Source organism: Paralichthys olivaceus, chromosome 5, assembly GCF_024713975.1.
Source record: "Paralichthys olivaceus isolate ysfri-2021 chromosome 5, ASM2471397v2, whole genome shotgun sequence".
Taxonomy (NCBI): Eukaryota; Metazoa; Chordata; class Actinopteri; order Pleuronectiformes; family Paralichthyidae; genus Paralichthys; species Paralichthys olivaceus.
Window position 1 is genome coordinate 6,113,117 of NC_091097.1, and position 27,858 is coordinate 6,140,974.

The 27,858-nt window shown below is 40.3% G+C and overlaps 3 protein-coding genes across 4 annotated transcripts; 1 reads left to right on the forward strand and 2 right to left on the reverse strand.

Moving 5' to 3' along the window:
* Positions 1-4,081: 4,081 nt before the first annotated feature.
* On the reverse strand, positions 4,082-12,617 carry ppp1caa (protein phosphatase 1, catalytic subunit, alpha isozyme a). Of its 2 annotated transcripts, none has more exons than XM_020094599.2 (8): positions 12,426-12,617; positions 12,056-12,166; positions 7,134-7,265; positions 6,636-6,866; positions 6,441-6,545; positions 6,127-6,350; positions 5,292-5,426; positions 4,082-4,979 (listed from the first exon to the last, which is right to left on the reverse strand). In XM_020094599.2, the coding sequence occupies exons 2-8, from the start codon at positions 12,108-12,110 to the stop codon at positions 4,863-4,865; spliced, it is 999 nt and encodes a 332-aa protein (XP_019950158.1). In that variant the 5' UTR covers positions 12,111-12,166; positions 12,426-12,617; the 3' UTR covers positions 4,082-4,862. The 2 variants fall into 2 exon arrangements, with proteins under 2 accessions (XP_019950158.1, XP_019950159.1); XM_020094600.2 differs by having other exon boundaries at positions 12,448-12,607.
* Positions 12,618-14,909: 2,292 nt separating this feature from the next.
* cldni (claudin i) lies at positions 14,910-18,913 on the forward strand. Its single transcript, XM_020094725.2, has 3 exons — positions 14,910-15,044; positions 16,455-16,587; positions 17,289-18,913. The coding sequence occupies exons 2-3, from the start codon at positions 16,456-16,458 to the stop codon at positions 17,787-17,789; spliced, it is 633 nt and encodes a 210-aa protein (XP_019950284.1). The 5' UTR covers positions 14,910-15,044; position 16,455; the 3' UTR covers positions 17,790-18,913.
* Positions 18,594-27,665, reverse strand: coro1a (coronin, actin binding protein, 1A). Its single transcript, XM_020094724.2, has 11 exons — positions 27,299-27,665; positions 25,948-26,151; positions 24,397-24,519; positions 24,181-24,310; positions 22,753-22,934; positions 21,985-22,104; positions 21,223-21,327; positions 20,982-21,127; positions 19,933-19,990; positions 19,624-19,839; positions 18,594-18,912 (listed from the first exon to the last, which is right to left on the reverse strand). The coding sequence occupies exons 2-11, from the start codon at positions 26,143-26,145 to the stop codon at positions 18,820-18,822; spliced, it is 1,371 nt and encodes a 456-aa protein (XP_019950283.2). The 5' UTR covers positions 26,146-26,151; positions 27,299-27,665; the 3' UTR covers positions 18,594-18,819.
* Between the last annotated feature and the right edge of the window lie 193 nt (positions 27,666-27,858).

The window sequence follows — 27,858 nt, forward strand, 5'->3', positions numbered from 1 at the left end:
ATTTAAGACGAACAGCTGAAATTAAAGGTTTTGTCAGCATCTTGTATTTTTCAACTGATCATTTTCTGCTTTTAATACACAACAATGCACAAAACCACCAGATCATCAGAGCCCATTACTGAGAGATTCCATTGTATCACGACCTGTTCATCAGCTTGACAGTGACAATTCTTATCTTGTATGTAGACGTTTGGTGGAGCAGGTATTAGAATTGACTTTATTAGATTTAATTGATAATGATCAATTTACTTAAGAGGCAGATGTTTACATTACTACGATATAATGCATTATGATCTACTCAACATGCAGTCATGTGACCACATAAATCAATTGAAAATGAGATTATTCATCATTACCTCATTAGATTAGGTTTTATCCAGAGTTATACTCGTGAACAAATTTGTATTTTGACCAAAAGCTCATCTGGAATGTTTTCAATCGAGCTCAAGAAGCTCCCTGTACCCTCACCCCCACCCCTTCCATTCTTTGGACAGGTTTCAACTAGTAAACCAGCCAGAGGAGTGCTACTGCATATTTTACAGGGTGTCATTCAAGTCCCAAGCAACTGCTACCTACAGCTTTAACTGGAAAGCATGCATCTCTTCTTTGTGACCACAAAGGCACCACCGTAGTGTTTCAGATTCCTGAATGAATTCATGTCAGATCATGATGAGCTATTTTCAAACAGAGACTGATGACTCTTTTGCCTCCCTGGGGGCAAAAGATACTCATCATCACTGTCTGCTAATGATTTGTAGATATTAGGTTTTTTGAACTTGTTCCCTTTCCCATCTCATTAACAGACTTATGTTTTTCTATTTTTGGTGATCTAACGTTGCCGCCTGATGAAGACTCATACATGAGTCTGATTCATAAATCAGCAGGATGATTTACGAGCTGGTGGGTGGTGACTTCACAATGGAGGAAGTTCTTCAGGCTTCGTTGTCATAAATCAGCAGCAACTATCAGACACCACTGGCAACTCTCAGCCACCACTGGCAACTCTCAGCCGCCTGATGTGAATGTTACAGATGTTTCATGAGAAACTTTTGCCACATTTTAGCAAGTACTTTATAAAAAGTAATGCAAATTCATCAACTTATTTTTTCATTCTTCATTCTGTCGCATACAACTGGTGAAGGGCTGCATAAAACAATGTATGTTTTGTTCTGGCTGCATTTTACAGGAAAGCAATGAACTGATGCCCAGTTTAGAGTCACTTATTAACATGTTTTTAAGCTGCTGTTTTAGGCTCATTGCCTCAGAGACTTTCTCAGAGCATGCTTTGAATTTTTGTATCCCAGCGAGTGACAGAAAACCATAAGAGATAAGCCAAAGTGAACAGATAAAGAGTGCAAGGACAGACATGCTGCCCAGCTCCTGCTCGAGCCTCACTTATATATAGGAAGACGCTGGGAGCATGAATGGAGACAAACTGTCTTCCCTTAGTTAGTTTTACTCTTTATGGACCAGTTTACTCCAAGCATGTTTATCTGACAGATTCTTTTTGATTGGATAAAGGTGATGTGGCATCTAAGCAGGACACATCTGAGAAATACATCAGTACACACACATGCACTATATGACTGAAGGAGTGTCTACCCTCAGGGAATCCAGACCTTCAACACACACACCTCACTTCAACAATCCACCTGAAAAATGGAAAATAACTTTAAAATTTGTAGATATTTAATTTCTCTAACAATATTGATCCTTATTTCATCTATTTACTGTTTATTGTTACAGAAACAGAACACCCTTCACATTTCACTGCAGGTTTTGCCTCAAATCTCTGTGCATGTGACAAATGATAAATCCTTGAATCTATATTATAATACACTGATGTTTATCAGACAGTAGAGGCAGCCTATGCAAAACCAAAGGAGAAAGTTGTTGTTGGGAAATGACTTCAAGTCCCACCCAGGCGATGGCTCTTTCACTGAAAAAGAAAAGCGGACACAGATGTACAAATTCTATGTTTTTATTTCTACCATGTAACAGAGACAATTTGTGATTGTTATGAAATCAAATAAAAAATACTGTTAACTTCTGCTGTTTCCTTTTTTCTGTTAGTTGTAATAACCTAATCATTTCATATTATCTAACCAGTGACAGTGCCTGGTGCAAAACATCCCTGATTGATTAAAAAAACCCTACACTATAAGCTTTGCAGTGTCTAGCATTAAATTTAGTAAGTAAAAATATGAAAAAAGGTGATTAAAAGCAGATTACTGGTGATAACAGTAAATGTAGAAATGAAAAAATAATAAAGCAGAGGTTATACAGCTATGAAAATGGGAATGGAAGTGGCATTTATTGGAACTTTTATTCAGAGACGTTCCATCTTTTATAGCACTATATTAACACCTGCATGAGTCACTCATTATTTTAAATTATTGACGACAATGTCTCCCCAGTGGAGATCATCTCCACATCATAATGCTCAGGCCTTATATTAACATTGACTTATGCTACCAGAATTTAATACCCGACATTTCTGTACATTTTCTTAAACAACATATGTGATATGTAACTTAATACAAGAATGGTGAGTCTGCATCATTAACAATGTAAAAAGAAAATAGCGTCAAAGCAACAGATCACTGTGAAGGTTAACCAGTGCGTCAAGACTGGGCTGAGCTCGTTTAAATGTATTTTTCATTCATTTTAAAATCTGCGGTCATCTGACTTATCTGTTATACTGGTGTTTAAAGCATGTGTTTTATTCATACTATACTGAACTAATCTCACCACTGAACTTCATTTTCATGTGAATATCACTTCCTGAGTTGATCTAACTGGATGTAAATTGATTACGATTTCCAATAATGTTGTCTTCGCCCGCCCCACCCTGACACAACAACCGACGCAACGCTTAATGTTAATTGTGTTAGAAAGCACAGCAGGATTCCTTACTTTGTAATTTATTACATTACTTACAATAATTTCTTTAAGAAAAAAAAAACATTTCGTTTCTGAGGTACTGAGGTGAAAACGTCTGGCAGAGAAAATGGAGGTGAAGCTTGAACTACATCTTCAATACCCTCTGCTAAAGTCTGCACTCGTGCACCACGCTCAGCTTGATCAACGATTACTGTGAGCCTGTGTGTTTACGCTTGGACAGAGGGCTGAAGAGTGAGGACAGACAGCAGGCAAATAAAAGACAGACCAATTATGTAATGATGGGAAGGGGAGGGGGTGTTTGGGTAACTATAAATGAGCAGTGAGACACTTTTTTTTTTCCCACCAGTTGCAACAGCCTGTGCTGACCTATGGACTGCTTTCACTGGCAAAACCCTGTACGCCAGCTGAAGTTAAAGGGGCTGCAAAATGGAGAACGTGACATAAAGTGATGGAGAGATAAAGCTTAAAATCTTCATGAGTCTGCTTTGAATCAAGGAAAGTGATGTCTGAGGGTTCAGTTGTCTTGGGTGTACTTGATCTGTGTGCATCTGAGCTGCTGAAAGAGAATGATGTTGTTAAAAGCGAGTATTTTACACAGCGATCCTACGCAACATCAAACTTATTTAATTGCTGAGCAGCAGGAGCTTTTTGTCAGGGAATCATCTGGCACTGAATCCAAAACTTTGAGATATAATCACAGGGGAATGTTTGGGCTCAGATTCTCCATCAGATTTAAAGGGCTGTGCCAACAAGTCTTCACTTCCACATTGTTCTATCGTGTATGCATCCCCCTGGTTTGCTGTGGCTTTATGGTTAAACAAGCCCATTCTTTTGTCAAATGAAAAGGACTTGACTGAAGTGATTCACCATCTCATCTCCTTTTGAAAACTAAATAAAGAAAGAAGCTTTAAGCCATTTTCTCCTCAGTAGGCATCTAGAGTATACAGCACTATGTTTAAGTTGAGAGCAGAATAAATGCCAGATAACTGAGAGATGTCAGATCTCACATGGTATTTACGAGGCCATTAGCAGCAGCAGCTCAGTGAAAGAGCTTTCCTTGGGTTTCTAAACATGTGAATTGCCCTTTTGTTTCAACTGCAGGTAAACTGGGGCCAAAAATGACACTTTCGACCTTGGAAGCAATGGCAAACACAGAGTGATCAGCGTGGTAGAATAATTAAAATAAATGGTTATTTTTATTCATCTTAACTTTCAGTGAACTAAAAACCAAAGAAGAAGAAAAAGAATTAAACCATGTCGGTTTCATATATCTACAACAGAAGCAAAACCATTTCACATCCATGACTGTTCTCAAATCAGTTTTCTAAAAGGAAAAGAAAAAGAAAGAAATAACATGTCTCATGGATTCACCTGCACATATTTCCACCTGTGCACCCAGTGTGTTTTATGTGCCATTTCTGTTTTACTCCACCTGCCCCGTGCCCACCCTTGTGCCCTCCCTGCCCAACCCCATCACATAGACACACACACAGACCTCTGAAACAGGATGTACAAAAGCTTGTGTTTAGCATTAAACAGTGCAGGGCCTTAACATAAACAGCCAAGGCTCCTTTCTCTTCCCCCTTCCTCTCCGCCTGCACCCAGGTTTGAATTTACATCATAGATAGGCTCCAACCAACCTCTACAAAATGACAGGAAACAACAGAGGGTAGCCTACTGAAGGAAGAAAAAAATAACGCATATACAGAATATAGAAATTACTTCTGTATCAGTCGCACTTTTTATACACATCCGCACACAAGGAATTACACGCAAACAGCCAAACAAACTGTTAAAAATAGTTTTAGAGAGAAGAAATATGATTGAACCCTGGACACTTGTTTGCTTTTGTTGCTGTTTGGTGACGAGGGAGAAACAAGTTTGGGAGGTAGAGGGGAAAAAAAGAGCACTGGGCCGACAGGGGGGTGGCAGGTTGTTGGAGGAGAACCCAGTGGGTGTTATTTCTTGGCCTTGGCGGCCTTGGCTGAATTTCGCGGCGGAGTGACCGGTCTCCCAGATCCCATTCCTCCCCCTCCGCCATAAGGATACAATTTCTTATCTGCTGGTTTCAGAATCTGTGAGAGACAAAGAGCAACGATTAGGTTCACATGAATTCACTTCAGGTAGAGATATACCAGTATTTCAGTATTCATGTTGTACAATAAAGGTAAACAAGATAAGACGTGAAACAGATACAAGCTTTGAAAAGGGGAAACATGCCAAGCAAATTAGGTTCATTACACAATGAGGAGTATTAGCACACGCTCCATTTGAAGATACGATAACCCTTTAATTTCCCCAAGGAGATTTGTTTTCTCAGCCTGCACACAACCCACACAGAAACACAGCGATATTCACACAACAATACAGTCACTCAACACACAGACCTGGAAGGAGCACATGAGCGTCTCATCCACACTCATCATGGCACCAGCGTTGTCAAACTCTCCACAGTAGTTAGGAGCCGAGAATAAGGTGACGAGCTGCCTCTTTGCGAAAAACTCATAACCGTCTTCTACGACCTGAGGATGGAGATGAAGAAGTCAATACTACACACAGTGTAATGAATAAGAAGCAAAACAAACAAATATGTTTGTCTGTCGCTTGGATTGTTGGTTCCATTTTTGGTCCAGGTGGTTTTGAGAAGATTAAGATTCTCAGATTATTTAGAAGAAGGACATGATCTTAAATACCACTAGATGTCACTGTATAGCTTATTGCCACCACCAAGGACATCCTGTTTTCATCTGTATTTGTTTGTGTGTCCTTTAGCAACACTACACAATAGCTACAAGATGGATTACCACACAAGGTGGAAGGATGCAGTATGGGTCAGGAAAGAACCCATTCAATTTTGGTGTGGATCCAGATCAGGGGCAGATGCAGGTAATGTCTTTTGACCTTTCACCAGTTTCCCAGTAAACAGGTCATGGATCTTGATGGAAAAAAAAATCTGGCATATTTAGGACTGATTTGCTGCAGCTAGTAGAGGAAGGGCTTTTGGCAGCCGTCAAGGAAAATTTTTAGTTGCACCTCTCAAACGTGACCAAAATGGTCGCGCTCTGGAGTCCTGGGAGGAATAACCTCTGAGTGCTATTTAGATTGTACAGAATATCACACTTTAGGGACTTGATTTAACCACCTGCACTTTTGTTCATTTCTACAGAAAATCAAATTCCTTACTAAGGCTTTTAATCTCTACACAGGAAATCATAAACATACCTGATGTGCCCTGCATATTAGGTCCATGTCGTGTTTGTGCAAAAATTTGGCCACCACATCTGCCCCAAATGTGAAGGAGACACCGCGGTCGTTTTCCCCCCAGCCCAGCACATCTTTGTCTGGATCGGCCCACAGCAGGTCACACAGAAGACCCTGGTCAGGCACGTCTGTGGGTCGCATTACTCTTCGGATCTGCTCCATCGACTGGAGATCGGGAGAGAGACCTGTAACAAGGACATGCACGAAACACACACTTAGTCTGGTTCTCATTAGCTAATGTGGGCTTCACTGCATCTTATATTAACAAGACCAACCTCCATGACAACAGAAGATTTTCTCATCTACGATGGCAGCCACAGGTAAACAGTTGAAGCAATCTGTGAAGGTCTTCCACAGCTTAATGTTATACCGTCGCTTACCTTTTAACAAAAGGAGAAAAAAAGAATTTAGTGATGATTAACAGATTTTAAATGTATGTTTTATTCTAACAACAGGTTCTGTGCGCTTACACTCATCGTAGAAGCCGTAGATTCGATTAATAGAAGCGCATTCATGGTTGCCGCGCAGCAGGAAAAAGTTCTCTGGGTATTTAATCTTGTACGCTAGAAGCAGGCATATAGTCTCCAGTGACTGCTTCCCTCTGTCTACGTAGTCACCCAGGAACAGGTAGTTGCTTTCTGGGGGGAAGCCTCCATACTCAAACAGTCGGAGCAGATCATAGTACTGGCCGTGGACATCACCTGCAGGGGGCAGCAGAGAAAAATCATTAAAAAGCCATACTTTGCTGCTGGGTGTAGTTGGTTCCACATGCAGAGTCGACACAGTCGACACAGTCGCAAGTGATTCATGTGGTAATAACAGATGATAAAACGGTCAGGCAAATCATGAACAAAACCTCACACGATGACCATCATGCCATGCATCAGAGTCTGACTCCAGAGCAGCCTCTTATTCTTGATATTTCTGACTTAAAGCTTCACTGATACTCACTGACAACTACAACTCACCACAGATTTTGAGGGGTGCCTCTAGTTCAAGCAGGATTGGCTGACTCAGGAAGATTTCACGGGATTTGAGGCAAAGGCCACGGATCTCGCTTTCTGTCAGCTGAACATTCTTCCCAGGCCGAGAGCCCTTGACTGAAAAAAAAGAGACATGGTTTATTGGAGGCACAATAAAGACACACCGATGGTCAGAGCTGTAAGAAAGACTGACAAAGAATAGCAATGAAATCTGAAGCTGAGATTTTGAGCCTGACCACCAGACTGGAGAGTTAACACCTCCCACCAGCCAAATGCTAGTGAATTCCGTGAGCCGTCCACTCCAAACGCAACTTGAGCAGGTAACCATATAATTCAGAGGTAAGACTGCAGTCTGTTATTTTGGAAACCATACACTGTCACACAAGCTTCCCCTTTTCACTGTTCATCAAACCACAACGTGCTAGTGTCGCATGCAGAGAGATGCAACATCTGACAAAACCTGACCAGTGGAAACTAGACTGATACGAGCCTCAAAGGCAAAATGTTCTGCTGAAGTGGCGCTTTAAATCGAAGCTAGGTAGAAAACATGAAACCCACTTCCCCCTTCTGGCTCACGTAGCTGCAGCAAAGGCAATGCATACATATAATTAGTACACTCTTGATATAGTCTGCTGAGCAACACAGATATAACAAACACTTTCTGTTCCAGAGAGGTTCACTGATACAATCTGAAGAACTGAGCAGGTCTATCAAGTCTCTCCCTGTCTCGCTGTTTACACGTAGAACTCACACACGCACTGAATAGAGTCACACAAATGATCAGGTCTTGAACATGAAACATAAGTTAATAACCTGACTGAATTTCTGTCTTAAAAGGTACACATACAACAAGCAGCTGTGGCTCAGAGCGGTCATCCTCTAGCTCATAGAGCAAAGTGCTGTACATAGATTCACTGTATGAATGTGTGTGTGCATGTAAATCTGTGTTAGATGTAAAACTGTACTAATGACTAGTAAAGCTATATAAACCATTTACCATATCAATAAACCGTCGATATATGAAGCTGGTACTTCAAAATATTTGCCCACTGGGTGTGAATGTGATGCTGTGTGTGGCCTTGTGTAAGACCACTGCTGGTGGAGATGGATTTGGGGTTGTTTGTAACATTGAAAGGCTCAATTGCACTTCTATTCCTACGTCTGCTGCATGATTGCAGAGCACCTCCTGACATAAACTGCACGAGTGACCAATGAGGAGTCTCCTTCCCACCCCACCAATACTACACAGGCTACTGAATGGTTAATGTACGTACAGCGGTGACAGGCTGCCTCTGACTATCTCGGTGATTCGTAAACAGAGATCCCTCAAATAGGTTTATGAAATGGATTAAACAGATGTTCACAGGTTAACAGAGACACAGGCATTTGAATGTTAACAAGTAAAGCAAAACAGCAAAAATAGATGAGATTCACAACCGTTTTTTTCAGCATTCAGAGTTTTTTCTCTCAAAATTTGCCAGATAATTGCTCGTTGTGAAAACTATTGGGTTTCTCTTCAATACATACAGTATGTATGTAATATATGATGTAACTTGGTGCTATTCAAGGGAAAGCTGCAAAATTGTGTCTGAACTGCTTCTTGGTCAAAACTGAGATCACAGTTGCTCACAGTGGTTATCCATCCACAAACAAGAGACTCTAGTTGAACAAACAGAGCAGTGCCACCGTGTCCAGGTTCAGTTTAAGTTCATATCACTTTTATAACAAAACATGAGCAAAATAACCACAATACCATCACCAGACTGGATTCTAACATGCTGTTTCGTTGTTCAACGTGTCTTCAAAGACAACTGTGTAAATCCATCAATCTTGACATACTCAATGAAAGATTTATTAAAAGGATCAGGCAGCTTTCCAGACACGAGTCAATAGTTTTCATAAGGAAAAAAAGTTACTTGTACACCTATCACAATATAATTTACGAATAGCATGTAAGAATATATATGAATCTTATGTACAATGACGTGTGTATGCAAACATAATGAGCCAACCTCAGACATGTAAAATGTTTTTCTGTTTATCATTCTCTGCTTATTTAAAAAAGTGTATAACCACAATCTTCACTCGGGAGGATTTTTTTTTATCAACGTATTGAAACTTTTATTGTGATAATTAACACTACGGAACAATGTGATTATTTTTTAAATATTGAAAGAATTTGTTGCCATAAAGTGAAGTCCCATGTTTCCCATCATTTGGCCAAGGGAGGAGTGAATCACATGTGAAAACTCTGAACACAAGAGATAATAGTAAAGATAATTTCAGTATAAGAAAATGTTCTTGTAAACAGAGGTACAGAATGTGTTTTTAAGCCATGATTGGAGGAGGTCACAGATTACTTCTTGTGTTACACACAGAGCAGCTGACCCTCAGGGCTATCACCCCAAGCAACGTAAATGTGTTTGCTAGTTTCAGACTGACACAGTAGCCATTTTCCCATCCCGTGTCTATGTTGTTTAAATAGCAAATGCAATCGCATCTGTCTTAATAGTGCTTGCAAAGCACTTGGGAGAGGGAGGGTGAGAGTAGAAATAGACAAATGGGTGAGGAAAAGTGGCTTATCCTGACGTGACACCGAAAAGCAAGGTCCTAAAAAGTGAAAAGTAGGAATAAATACTGCAGTGCTGCATGTCACTTTAACCTGGATTACAGATGGCTAAGCCCTGACAGAGCTTACTCCAAAGTTAGCCACATAGCCAGTGGGCAACAGTGAGCTTATCATGCGGGGTACAGACAAAAGGCTTTCCATTGCGCTGATCAGGGGACGGAAAACAAAGAGCTGGACCGGCACGACAGAAAAGCTGTCGCGGTTGCAGGGGTGCTGTAATCAACAGTTTGGTCCAGTACTCCCGACTCTGTTGGGCGTTCTGCTCGGGCTTATGTGATGCCATGTTCTTTGGACATGCTATTAACAACTCTCACTCCTTACAGTTAACTCTAGGTGTAATCCTATTGAAACTACTCATTATCCAAGCACATTTAATTGGTTTGGTCAGCAAGCAGGGGGTTACCTCGGTGTCCACATTGGAAAATTATTTCACAGCAGCAGCTCGATTTCCTACCTCTTGACGTGGCACCTGCAGTGGGACGGCTATTCTTGAGTCTGCTGTAGTCTTAAAGTGGATCAACATAACAGTAACATTAACTGGCTAGTGGTTATTCTCAGTAATAAAACCGCTAATGCTGAAAAAAGGTCAAGTGAGTTACATAAGAGGATATAAATACTGCCATTATCAGGCTTGTTTGTCTTCTTCTATGTTTGGCAGACAACCTTATCACAAACCTGACTATAACAGTCCATGTACAAAACACTCCAGCATGGTTTGCAGTCAAAGTCAAACTCCATGTAGGCACTATGAGTGCACACGCATATTTGTCAATAATCCCAATCACCTCCACCAGCTCAGCTTAGGCCAATCACACGCAGTCTATACTTAAGATGGGGAAAAAAACAGGGGGCTCCGGTCACATTTATTATAAGAGCTATGTCTGGGGAAATTCTCTATACCCTACACTCCTTAGTTACTGACCATATTCTGATACGGAAATGTAATGTGCAATTTGGATCTGTAGCCAACAAACACAATGCTGCTCCTGTAAAAATCCCACAAAGAACAGTTCTGGAGAAACACGTACATGCGTGTGTGAATCGGGCAGAATTTACACTCCCAGCACACCTGCCTTGCAAGGACAACTACAGAGGTCACGCTCTTATTTCAAATGCTCTTTAGATGAACTGTACAGATGAGTCTGAAGAGATTTAATGCTTCTGTTTATTGTCCTCAGGCCTCCAGTTACACAACCATCATGTGGATGTGAAGATAAAACAGCCCTGTTTTCCCTCATACACTCAGAACCCCAACCATAACAAATCTGTCTCCACAGACTCTACACAGTTGGACATTTAAAACTCTCTACGTAGGAATGGTTTGTGTTGAACTTGTAGGGTCACCATATCACAATCACTCCGAATCTGCCTTAAAACGTTTGCACGTCAAAACCATTCCACAACATTTGCTCGCAACTTGAATTATCCACACGAAACATGTTTTACAACAGCTCTACTGTACATATTTATGTTTTCCCACCACAGGACCTTGACACTGCTTTACAGCAGCAAGAATTCATATAAGCAGTTCACGTCTCGCTTTAAACCGTAGCGAAAGATGACCGAAGGTTTCACATGATATTAGAGCTAACATGTGCCACTCAGAGCATCTTTGTTCTTACACCTCTTTAAGTCACTCTGGGGGAAAGTTGTGGCTGTATAATTGTAATCAGATCCTGGCACGATGCAACAGGAACAGTGAGCACAACACAGGGCAGACTACCCAAGTAACTGAGAAGCCCTCTTGGGGAAGGGGAGAAGATCTACTTAGCAAGGCTGTTCTCTCAGTAAACAAGTACCAATGAAAGTAAACATGTACAAGCCACAAATAGAATCCCTCACTGTAAGAGTTTTTCAGAGTGGGGATTTCTCTGAGTTGAAATACAAGAAATCTGGCTGATGAATGAATCAAAAAAAAAACAAAAAGCCAGTAATGGCTGAGCATTGGCATCAGAAGTACCAGTGATGTAACGCCCCCCACTTCCCCAGAATTAGTGTAACACCAAACAAGTGCATCTCTGTTGAAAAGAGACATTAACGAGTGAGCTTCAGAAAATCACCTAATATAACAAACTAAATGTGGAACCAGAGGGCTTGATTTTACTTCAACCTTTCATCCAAACCCAACCAGTGACAAGTAGCCTGCCTCAACCTAACGTGGCCGCCTTTAACTTTAACCCACTTACCTGGTCCATAAAAATACACATTTCCCCACAGCAGAGATAAATCATTGTCTAAGCGGCGGACGGAGCCGCACACTGGGTCTGGTCTTCCTCACCTTCCAAGAGACGCTGAATTATAGAGTCGATGTTTAATTTGTCCGGCTCCGCCATTTTCTTTATTTTCTGACGTTCTCGGGCGGTGGAGACCTTGGTTTTCCGCGCAGCACCTTGGGTTTGAAGAGCACAGACAAAACAGACACGGACTCGTTAAACAGCCGCTGATCGAATGCGCGTTGCCTCCGGTCGGTGAGCTGGCGGGGGTCTGGCAGAGCTCACCGAGCAATGGAGGCGGACTGGAACAATCAATGAGCTCATGCGAGCCTGCGCTAACCCAGCTAGCTAGGTAGCTACTAGCCAAGTAGCGTAAGCTGCTCACTTGCGGAACCGCGGCTAGGCGGCTAACGCTAGCGAGAGAATATGACTCACGATGAGGTGAAATGCTCCAGACCTCGTGTCACCGGCGCTCTGGGTGGATGATGAGTGAATCCTGGCCCCTCTCCACTGGTTCGCCCGGATCCCTTCACTCGCCCCCCAGGAACTTCGGCGGAGGATCGTTTCTTTCCGACGTGTCTACGGTGCCGAAGGAGGCCGAATCAAACCGAGCCCCCCCCCCCACCTTTCTCACAAACTGATTGGCCCGTGACAGAATTTACAGCCCGAATTGTCGCATCTGATTGGACACACGCTGGGTCCGTCTCAGACCGCGCCCCCAGTCGCGTATAGCGTCACCACGTCGTCCAATAGATCAGAGCCGGAAGCGCGCCACCGAGTGTTTACAGTAGGAATTACAACAGGGAACCTAAAAGTACACTAGAATTTAACAAGGTGGTCGATTCCGATGACTAAATTAAATATATACCCTTAATATAGTCACATCAAATCAAATCTACTCAAGTCTATTCATAAGATAAGATAAGAAGTCCCCAATTTGTCCCACAATGGAATATTAATATTTGCGATATTAAACCAGCAAGAGTCAAGAAGACATCAGCAAGTAATTAGTAACATACAATACTTTAAGGTCCAGTGTGTGAGATTTAGGTGAAAGGGAACTATTGGCAGAAATTTAATGTAGAATAATTCTCATGAATTTCATCTAAATTGTAGTTTTCTTTACCACAGAAAAGGCCCTTTATATTCAAATACTTTATATTTAGATCGAGGGGACCCTCTCTACGGAGGCCGCCATGTTTTTTACATGAGTCCAGACTGGACAACCTAAACACCTTTTGAGTTTTTATGACAATTAAAGGCTACCACAGGTTCTTTTTCATGTTTGGATGGAGAGGGTGAGGTGAGGGGTGTTCAGCTGCAACATGCAATTTCAACACTAGATATCACAAAATTCTACACACTGTACCTTTAAGTGTCAGGAATATTTTTTAAAAAGCAGTTTTTTTTATAAATGTCTTTGACCAAGGTGCTGTACAATAAAATAACAATAGAATAAGAGATTAAAATAACTCAACAAATAGAATAGAAAAGGTAAAAACAAATTATAAAATAGTAAAAGCCACCCAATAAGCTTAGAGTGCATCCACAATTCAAATGCTTTGACAAACAGATAGAGTGAACAAGCTCGAAATAAATAAGGTAAAGATAAATAAGACATATTTAAGGGCAATCAAAAGAGAGAACAGGTGGGTCTTCAATTTAAATCTCTCAACAGAGGGTGAGCACTGAATTGGAAGTGGTGAGCTGTTTGGGGCCGCTTCAGCAAACAACGATCACCCTTACCATTAAGCCCAATTCATGCTCCTAACCCTGACCCTAGAAAAAGGCCGACAGCCAGGAGCAGTTGGTCTGAGGATCTAAGGGACCTGGGGATGGAAAGGGGGCAGAGAAGTTCAGAGAGATATCAGGGCGCCAAGCCATGTAAAGCTTTTAAAAAAATTAAAAGAGCCTTAAAATCAATGCTCTACTAGTCATTATAATACCATGTACTTTTTGTCATGGTTTTTGTGGTCTTGTCTTTCGTCAGTGTGTTATAATTATAAAAAAAAGTCTTCAAAAAGAGTTTCAGCACACGGGCAGAAAGGGCACATTGCAATACATTAATTTAATGTTGATGTTGAAACTTATATTCTATTATTTATTATTAATAAAGTTTTTTTTATTAAGAAAGTTTAATTATGATAATAATAATGACAGCAATACTACCACTAGAAGTGATGATACTTATACTACTACTACAATTACTACTACTAATACTACCACTAATAATAATAATAATGATAATAATAATACTTGATTTATTTAGTGGGGTAATATTATAAGATACTAGTAGAAATATGCATATACATGCACATTGTTGTCCACGTATATTAAGTTTGTGTTATTCTGAACATATAATTTCTCTCAGAGAGAGGATCTGAATTTGTACATGTATTACTCACTGCATGTGTCACTTTCTGACTGTGTTCACAGAGGCTCCACATATTTGCTTTCACAATATTCCTTTTTTCTAATTTTTTCCTCTTCCCATGATCTACGTAACCTTGCTTATGATGTAACAAAAAATTCTGATCCCACTCAGTCTCGGGTTTTCTAAATCTCTCCTCACCTTTGTCACCACAAGTTTCGACACACGTGCATAGGTGTAGGGGGGAGGGGGAGCCAGGATGTGCAGGTACAGAATGTATTTATTTGTTTGGACTGCAGGAGCACAGAGATAAAATACAGATGACTCATTTTTCTTCCTCTGGAGATCTTTGTGATGGAAACAAAAATGATTCACTCACAGTCGTCATCATCATCATCGTGTAATCGCAATACTGTCTCTGAGTAGTTTCTGTGAGTTTTCACCAAAAAAAACTGAAACTCCCTATAGAATCACTAGACAAGTCCAGTCTGGTCGTGAGGTCTGTCCCTCTATGTGTACTCCACCTACTCGAGCTCAGCCCCACCCTACACCTTATATTCCTCTATAAATACCTCCATCTTACAACACACAACTAATGCACATCAGACAACAGCCTCTTCAAAACAACGCACGGACAACAAGAAAACATTTTCACATCAGGTTCAGAGGACACAGAATAAAAGGTACGCAACACTTCATTTCTATATTTAGGGTGAACTCTGATTCTGCAAAAGCTTGAGGTGAGTGAGGATGAGAGCACTGTTTGAGGAGTAGTGAGTCATATCTCTTTATGTGCACCAGCAAAAATTTGGGGGAAAAAATGCAAATTAACAGCTGAAAGGGGAAAAATGTATTTAAGGCTTTCAATTTTGTCTGTGTCCCCTGTGTGAAGGAACGTTTTGACCAGACCGTCTAATGAATGATATTGAAAATGTAACTTCAGTAAACTTTGAGGATGAAATTTCAGATCTATAAGGGACAGAAAAAAAACTTTAAATAATTGAATTCCACTGACCCACGTCAGATTAGTCTCCAGTGTTTAATCTGCTCTGAGAGTTTGTGATATTGGGGTGGGTCACATATGCTTGAAAATAAGATATTTCCATCCCGGTTCTAAATCCAGCAGAGGTTGCCCTGCTGTCCCTGCCGTGTCTGGGTTATTGGCTTCTATTTGTTATTTATTATTAGGAGACAAGGTTAATAGTAAATAAATAATAGTCATTTTGTTTGTGTGACTTTTGTTGATTTATGAAAAGCAACAAAAAAGTGTGTTTTTTGTAAACTGGTCGGAGAACAAAAGAAAGGGATTCACATTTTCCTTTTTTTCATTTACTCAGATTTTAAATTCAGATTTTCCTCAGTGATCCATGATTTCATTATCTTTGTTTTCAATTTTCAGATATGCAGCATATATCAAACTGCAATTAAACAAATTAAATAGTAAATTACAGTTAAAGTTATCAAACTGCAGCACTTTAATGCAAAGAAGTCTTCTGTTCCTCAGATTTACTTCGAGCTCCCTTTACTTTTCTATTTGTTATGAAGATTAATCATAAAGTCACCGTTAACAAATGAGTGAGGCCGAGGTTTTCGAAGTTAGGAGATTTTAAGGAGTGGTTCAGCAAGTCCTGGGTGGAGATTCAGGAGGCGAGGGCCTGTTGGGACATGAGATTCTCTCAAAAAATGTTGCCCTAAGTAACATTATTCAGATGCTTGTTGGAGGGAACACCTGTCTGTCTGAGGCACGCAGCGTGTGTGTGTTCAGCTATGTGATCACACACACACACACACAGAGGAGGAAGCACTGGAAGAACCAGGAAATAAAAGCATGCAGTGATTTGTAGGATTTCTACCATTGATATATCATTAATTTATGTTTATGTGCAGAATCAAACAAAAACACAAATCTTTTCGGATTTGGATTCCACCCTCCACAGATGTTTGATGCGAGTAGGGTTTTTTTTAGGAAAAAGACTTTTACAAAATATCAAAAATATGAGTTAACTATTAAGTAGGCCTAATACAAAATGTAAGGGGAAAGAAGAGAGAACAGCCCCAATGATCTTGTTCATACCTCTGTTTTTATCTCTCAGAATGGGATCCACTGGAGTTCACATTGTGTGTGTGGCCCTCGGGGTCCTCGGCCTGGTCGGGGCCATCGTGTGCTGCGCTGTCCCTCGTTGGAAGGTCTCCTCTTTCACAGGAGCCAACATTGTGACGGCACAGGTAAATAAAAACTTCAACAACCACATGATAAGAATCTTGATGAGTGGGAAGAAAGATATCACACATAATATTTTCCTCAAAGCATTGAAACCTGCTTTTACTCCATAAAAATCTATTCATTATGTTTTGGTGTTGTTTTTTTTTTTCATGATTTCCTGTAGCCACACTGAGATTATTCATATTGAATAAAGAATTAATGAAAGTATACTGTCATTATTGAAAAATATTCAGGACATTTACTCCAGCAAAAGTAATAACCCTGCAACATGAAACTATCGCAATAGACGAAAGACTAAAAAGTTTTATGATGAAAACATACTTACAATAGATAAAGTTAAAGTATTCATCGTCCCCCTGTGAGTGTCACATTATTAGGTTTTTTAATCATTCGATTATCATCTAATCAGCCATTATTGTGAAAGTGGTATTTTACTGTTGTATTTTGTCAAAGTGCAGTTGATTTAAATTATTCAATGTACTGTTGGGTGGTTTAATTAAAACAGTGCATCACATGTATAAGATCATCATATTTTTTTGTAAATCAGATTTCAAAACTAAAAGAGTAAGATAAATAAAATGAAGTAAAAAGTAATGTCCGTCTGAACTGTTGTGGAGCAGAAGTAAACAAAAGTTTAGCATAAGTTATACTTAACCACTGAACATGACGAGACTGATCTCTTTTTGTGTGTGTGTGTGAGCAGAGCTCTCAGGAGGGCCTGTGGATGACCTGTGTGGTGCAGAGCACGGGCCAGCAGCAGTGCAAGAACTACGACTCCATGCTTGTGTTGCCCTCTGAGCAGCAAGCCGCTCGGGCCATGATCATCATCGCCTGCATGATCAGCTCCATCAGCCTCCTCATCCTGTTCTGTGGCGCAGACTTCACCACCTGCATCGAGAACGAGGACGCCAAACCCAAGATCAGCCTGGTGGCTGGGGTGGGCCTGCTGCTGGCCGGTCTCCTGGTGATCATCCCTGTCAGCTGGTCAGCACACACCACTGTGCAAAATTTCAACAGTCCCATGACGAATGCCGGAAGGAAGGAGCTGGGAGCGTGCATCTTTGTGGGTTGGGCGGCCGGCATTCTGCTCCTCCTGGGTGGAGGTCTGCTGTGCTGCTTCAGCAGGCCCAAATCAGGTGGTTCAGGGGGAACCGCCAAGTATTACAGCAACAGTGCCTCTGCCCCTGCCAAAAACTACGTATAGGGCCTTTAATGAAAGGGACTGGAGTCTGAGAGAAAGGATGGGAGGGGGATTTAGTTGGGGAAAGACTGGGGAGGAGCAAAGTAGACGACACCAGTGGGGAAAATCAGAGTAAATGTGTAAATATACTGAATTCTTATCATAACTGGCTCCAGTTCATTTCTTTCATATTCAAATGTATGCCTTCAGTTTTAAAGCTGTTTTATTGTTAGGTGCTGGGTTATGCTTAAACTTTGTAAATGGAAGACAAATACTGGACAGGCCATAGATTACAAATGAAACACAAGGTGTTTGGGTTACTGCTTCAAAATATACATTATCAAAGTTATCCAATTCACCTTTTCTTAATTCATAATTTTCTTGAAATGAACCAAACAAGTGGAAATCTCTCTAAATCTAGAGAAGATAAAAATGTGTTTGTGAGAAGATGATCTGATAATCTCAGCTCTGAGCTCAAGATTTAAAGATATAACAGTAAATTGACTCCTTTAGATGCACTACTGGCTCATGTTTTACACATAGTTTGGATCAACCATCGCCTCCGGTGTTTGTCTTCATTCTTCTGTTCCTCCTTTATCATTATTCATAAAGCTGTATAAATAGTTTTTAACCAAAGGCACCGAAGGAGGCCTCAGGGAGCATCTGTGTGCACTTCTCTGATGACACAAACATTCTTGTGACATTTCTCAGCATATTATGACATTTGTTTTTGCTCCTTTTGTTTTGTAAAATTGTAAGTACACATGATTAAAAGTTTGCCTCATTCAAATTTGTGTTCGGTGTGTCTGTTTAAAAAAAAGGCAGAAATGAATTGTCGAAATACAGATTTTATTTCAAACTTAATGCATATATTAAAAAAGGAATTTTAAAAAAATCAATTAAACAAATTCAAGCTTCAAGGCCTTAAAATGGATGATGAATAACATTTTTTGCCCTAATCTCTCCCTTTGTGTCACTGCAATCAGAAGGTAACAGCAGTTTTCTCCCTCCCATTGTTTGTTCATCTGCTTCTTTCTGGATTTATTTCTCTAGTTTAATTCTTGCTCTCCAGCTCCTTCACACGCTGGGTCAGCTCCTCCATCGCTGCTTTGAGGTCCTTCACCTCCTTTCTCAAGGACTGGACCTCCTGAGTAGCAGACAAAGTTGGGATGTGATGGAGACTCATTAGACACATACAAGTAAAGACATCTAAATATCCAGCTATTGACAACAGCACTGAAAACATTTACTGCTAATCGTTGGTGGATGAAGTTCAACAAAAGCAACTACTAGTTTTAACTAGAATGGTACTCAGTGGAATCTCCGCCAAGGGCCAACAGTCACTTAAAATTCAATCAAGCTGCACCAAATTGCACACACTCGTGCCATCGAGATTTATGAATTATTTCCTGGGAAACTGGGGAAGATGTAAACATTTTTTTTTAAAACACCCCCCATCTCACAATTTTAAAGAAAGACAAAAAAATCCTGACACTGCCCAAAAAGTGAAGGAATATTTCCTTGGCCCATGTTCACCCATCCACCAAGTTTGATTAAAATCAATTCAGTGGTTTTTACGTAATCCTGCTCACAAACAACAATGAAAACATTATTATCAGTACTTAATTATCAAAGTACTCATTATACAGAAATTTCTTTTTCTATCATTCTTATCTTACAATACATAAACTTAATTTGGACAGATTAAAAAACCTTATATTATATTATATATATAATATTTGTAGTTTAATCAGTAGGAATGCAATAAATTCTATGTTTCATTTAAAATCCAGTGGATACTTTACATAAAACAGTTTGACCTTAATAATAAGATGGAGTTTGGTTTTAAAAGCCTCACCCCGCTGTTTTCCTGTTTAGCCACAGCAGTACCACTCGTGGTCTTCAGGAGAGTCTTGTGAACTTTGAACTCCTTGGCCTTGGTGGTTGTTGCAAACCCATCCTTTAGGGATATCAGAATAGGCTCGGCATTCTTCCCTTGAAACCACTCGTCGGCTTCAACCGCAGGCTCAGGGCCGATGGTGTCTGGGTACAGATCCTCCTGGAACAGGTCAGACTATGCAGGTGGAGACAGACAGTTAAAAAACACAGAAATGCTGAGATGAATCTGGACTAACTTTGCTTTGTTAACACTTGATTCAAACTTTACCTTGCGTGGCACCGTCATGACTATGGGCTCACATTTCCTCTCATGGAGTTTGTAGAACCTGATGGTGGAAATATTGGTTCATATCAGGTTCTGGTTGTTCACAACTTCAAGAGGAAGTGAACGTTAACTTCCAAATACTAAACACAATAAAAACACTAGGAGTCTACAGTCATGCAAAGCAGTAGACTGAGGGACTGAAAAAATATCTAACTTTGATTATCATTATGAAAATGTCTAATTGTAACAACAGCGTTTGCCACAAGAATTGATTCAATCCCTGGCGGTAGCAGGGGTCAGGTGATGGTGCACAGACCAAAGAGAAAAAAACATTTGTTTGTGCATAAGAGAGAGAACTGCTTTGCATGCCACTTGGGTATGTGCACAACTGCAGCTGAAACTATGAGGTCTGACTGTTTGCGTGGACAGTAACAACTTTATGGACGATAGCACGAATGAGCACATGACTAGTGCAGCACCGGAGCCAAAAATGTAACGTTAGCGATCTGTTTTTGTTTTTCTGGTTCTTTATGAAACTGTGAAAGGACCAGTTAGAATACAGATGCGCCAGATCAATCTAGATAATTATTGAAAAACACTAGTGATAAGACAGAAAAATTATTCCAGCAGAGGGATTGTTTTCCTTATTTTAAGAGTAAAACCACTTCTTAATTGAGCTAAACACTAAAATTAGCATTGTATCTCACAAAGACTAATTCTAAAACACTGTAACTGATTGACCATGTGTTACCAGTGTAGTTTCATTGGTATTAAACGTCAGGGTTTGCCTGATTTGTTTTGAAGGTCATAAACCATAGAAATTGGCAAATTTCAAGGTGCTAGTTGAAATGTTGAGGGATCACGAAATCCACCTTGGGCGGGGTGGGGGATCACCACAATCATCACGATACCTCCTCTGGTGGCTATGACCGTCTGTACAAGATCCTGTGACAACACGTGCAGTTGATGTTGGGATATTTCAGGTTGCATCAGCTAACTGACAGACAGAGAGTCATGCAGCCAACACACCTCAAAACTCAAGACACACAAACCTGGCAATTTCACATTTGGTGACCTCCAGACCTCTCTTGGCCATGTATCCCATTCCCTTCTGGCCCTCCTTGCTGCTGTACATGGAGAGGTAGTGAACATAAGGAGCTTCGTCCGTTACCTCAAAGTATCGGATGCTGCTGTCCCCCTGTGACGAAGACATGACAAACAAGTCAGCCGTGTGTGTCCGTTTGGGTGAGACAGCCACAGAGTGAGAGCCTCATGTCATCATCTAAAGCTAACCTTGCCACAGAGGTAGACGATGCCAGTGTCCGGGTCAAAATACGGCATAAGGACACCGCTGCTGGTGTCCAGCTCCTGCAGGGTCAGCGGCTCACTGAAGTTCTTCTGTGAAAAGACATTCACATACACAATTAGTCATCAAATCACATCTAATCCAATATCCCATATAAAAACAAGTAAGGCTCAGGCAATCTGCAGGTAAACCAAGGATTTATTTAATTGAGCTTCATGTGGGATATTGCATAGCAACACAGCCCTTAATGCTGTAATATGGCTGTTGTGAAACAGAGATGTACACATTATAAGTAACTGCTGAGACAAATAATTATCAGTCTGAATCCACCATAAAGTACAACTGGAGATATTTTCTCACCATATCTACGATCTAAAGTCTGATCATAGAAGCATTTTGGCTCGTTACTTTGATAATGTATGTGTGGAATTTATCAAGTGAATGAGTCAGATTTTGACACATCACAACTTGGAACCTCCAGCACACAAACAACGAGGTTGAACTTTAAATTTCCGGCAATTACTTAAAAACTTTAAAAAAACCAATTGACACTCCTTTTTTTTGCTAATATAAGGCTTTTATCGGTTTCTGACTCTGAGAAAGTAAGACTGTGAAACTGAACTGTGAAATTTCCCAAAACTTGCACCAAATCTCACATTTATACTAATCTATCTGATCCATTAATGTGAAACCTAATATTTTTATAAACATTTTTTTAGGAATACTGATATTTAGGTTTTGACACTCACCGGATCCCACAGCGCCACCTGCCTCTCACTCACACGACTGAAGCCCGTACTGAGGATCTTGCCGTCGGACACGAACACCGCCCTGACAGGCCTGGAGCCCTCATGAGGCTTCTCTTTCTCCTGTTGATGTGAGAGGCAGAGTCCAATTCATCTCCACTCATTGTTTCTATTAGGGCCCTAACAACTGTAATAATGATAATAATGATAACAATAATAATAATAGTTAAAACTATGAAAGCAAAAAAAAAGTAATTACTATTTTGACATTTTAGAAACAAACAGTCAAACGAAAGTAAATGACAAAATTACTTCTTATATAGTAAATATTAAGAAAATATTATATATTAATTATATAATCATTCACTTTCATACTCAAAATTCATGCAGTTTTACACAGAAATCAAAGTGCACATTTCTACACATAGAGAAGCAGAGGGACAAACCCATTATGAGCTATTTTTACAATAGACCATTTCATCAACTGATTCACAAAATATAAACCAAAAAACTAAACTAAACTAAACTAAGCGTGATATTATTACGTCAACTGATATTGAAAATATTAATATAAAGTAAATCAGTGATTAAAAGTTTTTTAAGAACAATTGTCAAACATCCAAACATGTACTGCTTCCAGTTGTTAAAATTAGATCATCTGTTTCATCATCAGAAAAAAATCAATGATTGGAAATGGTGATTGGTATTTTTCAATATTATCTGATCTTTTACACATTCAGCCCAGATCAGCTGCTCTACAGTGAAACCTACAAAGAGGACGGTGCCCTTGCGTGGGTCCAGCACACGTATGGTCTTGTCTTTGCAGGAGGTCAGGATCCTGGAGCCGTCCCTGTTCCAGCAGGCGCTGTAGATGAGGTCATGGTGGATGCTGTCGATCCTCACCACCGCCTCCCCACGAGCCACGTTCCAGAGGATCACCACGTTATCACAGCCTGCATGGACACAATAGTGGCAAATGGAGAGATGGGTAAGGGTGGAATCACTATAAACACAGTATAAGTCAAATCTAGACACATATCAGCTCATACTCTGTCTTATTATTTCACAAATAGACACAATTCAACGTGGAGCCAGCTGAGTAAAATCATCACATTCAATTTCCTTAACAGTCAGAGTTCCAGAGGTGACATGTTTTACATTTCCAGAGTCTTATTAATAAACAGAGCTGCAATGTTTGCTGCCATAACTACGGAAAAAAGAAAAGAGCACCATGAACAGAGCCGGTGAAAAATTCTTGACTGTGCAACAAATCACTTTACATGAAATTTATGACATAATGATGAATGTCATTATGTCTCCTGATGAATTAAATGTTTGTATGTGAGCAGCAGAAAGAGAAAAATAATTCAATATTATCTCATATTTACTTTCTACTATATAGACTGTGCATAAAGATGGATGGCATGACGGCTTCCCTAAAGTGAAGCCAAATCACTTTGCTCGCCACCTGCTGGCTAGCTGCAGTGTAGATCATGAAGCCCATCTCTTATATGTGAGTGCATGTATATCGGCAAGACCGCGCTACCACTGCTCCATCCCCCGATCACTAATGCACAGTCTGGCTCCAAATGCGCAAGATGGCAGCTTTGGTATCCAGAGTTTTTCGGCTTAATTTCTCGGTAGTGGGTGGAAGAGGAGACCCCGATCTTTCTATTCAGTCTATATTTTAATTTCAGTGGAAATGATGAAATAATTGTACTCTGATCCTGATCACATAATTCTGTAGTTCAAATTAAGAAGTTCTATTTTTGTTGTATGCATATTGCTTTATCATATTTGAATGTATGTTTTTCTGTACTTGCAGCCCTCAGCTGTTATTGTAGTATTATTTCTGCAAGAGTTTACTGTCTAACACATAAACTTAGTGGTTCAAAGTCAAACAAGTGTCAACACAAATGCTAGTTAGTTCTCAGAATGAAGACTCTGGGTGGGAGCTCTGAGAACTTCCTGTTCAACGAAGGTTGTTGCTTTTATTGAACTTCCTCCACCAATGATTAGCAGTAAATGTTTTCAGCGCTGTTGTCAACAGCTGGATATTTAAATGTGTTTATGTTCATGTATCTAATGAGTCACATTTATCCCACCCTGGTTCCTATAATGCAGCAGCTACATTTCTGTGCAGGAGCTCAGTGTGAATGTGTTTTAAGCAGGTTTGTGAGGACGAAACGTGGGTAATACCTGCACTCATCAGCACATTGTGGGCAGTAGGGTGCCAGCAAAGGATGCCAACACGTTTGGAGTGGCCTTCCAACTTCACAACGGGATCTGTGAGAGAAGTTGTCAGCCCGCCATCCGGGATCTCCCAGATCTATTTATTCACAAAGATATTTGGGCATGAATCAACAGCAAACAAGATTTATTCATGTTTGCTGTTGAAATATTGTGAAGCTTTACCATGACGCTACAATCCTCAGAGCCGCTGGCGATGATGTTGTCATTGTGAGGACAAAACTCGATGTCCAGGACGGGACCTGTGTGGCCGCACACAGTGGGGTAAGTCATGTCGATACGCCCTGTCTGCAGAAAGAGACACAACAAGAACGATGTTGAATACACGTAAAAATGAAACACAAAAAAATACAACAATCACCAAGGCCACTGCAAACAGTAGAAAGAATGAAAGCAGCTGGTTGGATGAAGCAAAGAAACTACACACAACTACAAGATGTTGATAGTCAGCTGATGCAAATTCCACAGGTTTGCCTCCAATTACTCCTAATGTCTAGTGCATGAGGAGCATGAAGACAAAGTCCCATGGTTCCTTTGGTTCTTCTGTGGCCAATCTGAGCAGGCACCAGGCAGTTTTAAAATCCCAACAGTTACACTCCATCTGTTTGATTTAAGGAATCATAGCAAACTCGATCAGTCAAATCAGGCTCCACTGAGATACTGCACATGGACCCTGGATCCTAAAACAAGGTGAGACACACCACCAACATTTACCTCAAAACAGGATGAAGTCCCATGTGTTCAAGGCAGATTCCTCTGTAATTTTACACCCACTGCTCTGTTGACTAATTTTGTCCCATGAGAATAAAATATTACATTGTGATGGGACCATGAATAATGTGGTTTCAACTGGGTTCACTGGACTTCTAAAATCCCACCTTAAATGAAATTGAATGGCAATTTTATTAAAGTATGATAGAAGATCTTAAGATAATAATTGATTAGTATATAACAATCTGTCAGCACTTCCCAGGAGTATATAACTGATGATATATCACAAATTTAATTAATGTGACCTGGACCCTGAATAGGTGTAATTAAAACAACATATGGATTTAATAATGGTTATTTAAGCTTTTTAGTTTATACTTATGTAATAACTCATAACAGCCCCAAATCAAATAAAAAAATGTATAACCTCATTATTACCTAAAGCAGGGAAGAGAAATATTTAAAGTTTATGTAGATAAATTCAAATTTCAGACCTTTTTTTAGGACTTTCCAATAACTGCAGAGACCCTAAACACATCAAATTCAAAAGCCTCACATCTTGACATTCTTGACCATTGACAAGGTCACAAGGTTTGCTAGTCTCCACTTTCTTCAGATGCATTAAAATGGAAGAAACAAGTTGCAAAGCGCCAAACATCCTCCATAAGAGAACTGCAGAGAAACCGGGTTGAGGCCACATCCTGCCCAGACTGAACTGACAGCAAACTCCTAATATGGTGAAAACTTCTCAGCAGCAGAGCGAGTGACGTGTAGAAAGACTCAATGTCGCCATGAAACTTCCTTATTCAGCTTAATGTGTGAAGTTAACTGGCAGTATTCAAATTTTAAAGTCTAGGCATGGTGTTACAGAAAAAAAGCATCACACCACCCTGCATCTGAAATGGTCAAAAGTAGTTATAAGTATGAGTATAATAGGGTTATGAGGAGTCAGAGATGTTTTTCTTCTTTGAGCCAATGTAACCATGGATGTGCCATGTGACCTACCTTGCTCAGGGGCAGCACCATGAACGCTCCTCCGCCGCTCGCATCCACGATCATGGCAACGAACTTGGGGTTAACGGAGCAGAAGCCGCTGTCCCAGGTCATCTGGGAGATTCGGATGTCATCGTAGCATTGGTCAGTTTTCACAGCCTGGCCAAAGACGTGACGGAACTTACTGGACCTAACAACCTTCCTGGACATGGTGAACTGAGACATAAAGAGATCAATATGAGGAGACAATTAAAAGGAAAAGAGTTGTATGTGTATCAGACAAGCTGAAGTTCTGATCTGAGATCTGATCAACTGTTGTCATGTGGATTTTAATAAAAACAGGGAACTGGTAGAAGTTCCACCAATGTCCCTTACTTTTTATTATCTATGAATTAATGTGGAAATAAACTGACAGACAAAAAGCTGACGACACATTTCAAATACACGTCAGATGAAAGCACATACAAAAAAAGAGGAAGATGAAGCTTTCACAACTGCTTCCTCTCGTCTGTCTGAAACTGGCACTCTCTCCTGCTCTACTCTGCTTAAATAATTGTGCATATGCTGAACACGAGAATAGAGGACAGCAGTGTGTAGACGACATACAAAACGCAATGTTGTTTTTCAAAAGTTGACTTGCACATGCTCTGTGCTTAAAATGGGTAGATGAATTTTCCCAAAGCGACAGTTAAACCACATCCTTCAGAGTGAGCAACAAAACCACTAGCCCTTCTGAGTTCTCATTCACACACTGTGCTGTCACAGGTTTACACACTTTATGTCTTTCAGCATGCAACTTAAAACACATACAAAAGAATGAATGAATCCTTCATCAAAGCAGGAATCGAACTTGAATGAGTTATGAGATCAAATCATTTAAGTGTTTTAATCGCTACCTGCTGCGAAATGAACAAACCCTGCATCATCCAGCAACAGAGCCACCAATCAAAAACACTGAATATGTCTTGCTTTACCTCCATTTGTTGATTTGACTTCCTGAAACATGCAGCCGCGCCTAATCTTAGAAGCTCGGAATCAGAAGAAGCCTGCAACAGTTTTGCTGCATGTGCATCACAAGACCTCTCCGGCTGCTCTGCTCTAATTTAATAATCCTTTATAGAGTGGGCCCTAATTTTATCAGGAGCCTAAATGCATGTAAATAATCTCGCTCTATCACTGTCCCTCTCTGTTGTGATGGAAAACACTTCCCTCTACAAAGTAGGAAACAACTCGAACTCGAAATAGAAGAAACTCATGTGAGATGTGGAACAAAGACTAAATTCTAATCAAAATCAATCTATTACACATAAATGTATATATTCAGGGATGATGTGCAGGTGTAACACAGATGTTGAAGGCCTACCTGGGAGTTGTGAGGGGGGGCGATTCAGCTCAAGGAGTTCCGGCGCTGCACCACACACCCTGTCACCAGAATAAGGACTTAGAGTAGATGGTGTAGGTTAAAGTACATCACAGAACGACATGGAGGAAGTGAGAGTTTCAAACGAAGGTGGAAGTGGGAGGTGTCTTCTTTCACATTTGGGGTTTGAAAAACTGCAGGATGCAGTGAATGGAAAGACTGTGTGAGTTTTAATATCAATAATAATACAGTATTGTTGTAGTTCAGTCAGAGGTGATTGTTCAGGTGCCACCTTGGCATCAGAATGACTTAATCTGAACGATCGTAAAAAGGTTGAAAAGCTTCAGATGAAAGTGACGCATCGCTGAGATAGACAGTGTCGAGGCAGAGAGGAAGTTTACGCTGAAATCTGAAAGGTTTTGATCACTACGACGTGACGACGAGACAGTTGGAGAACGGCTGAGAGAACTTCATGATCACTTGTTGGACTTTTTTTTTTTAATCTTTCACGTTATCAAACAGTGTTTGTGAGGACCCTATAAAAATTATAATCTATAATCTTA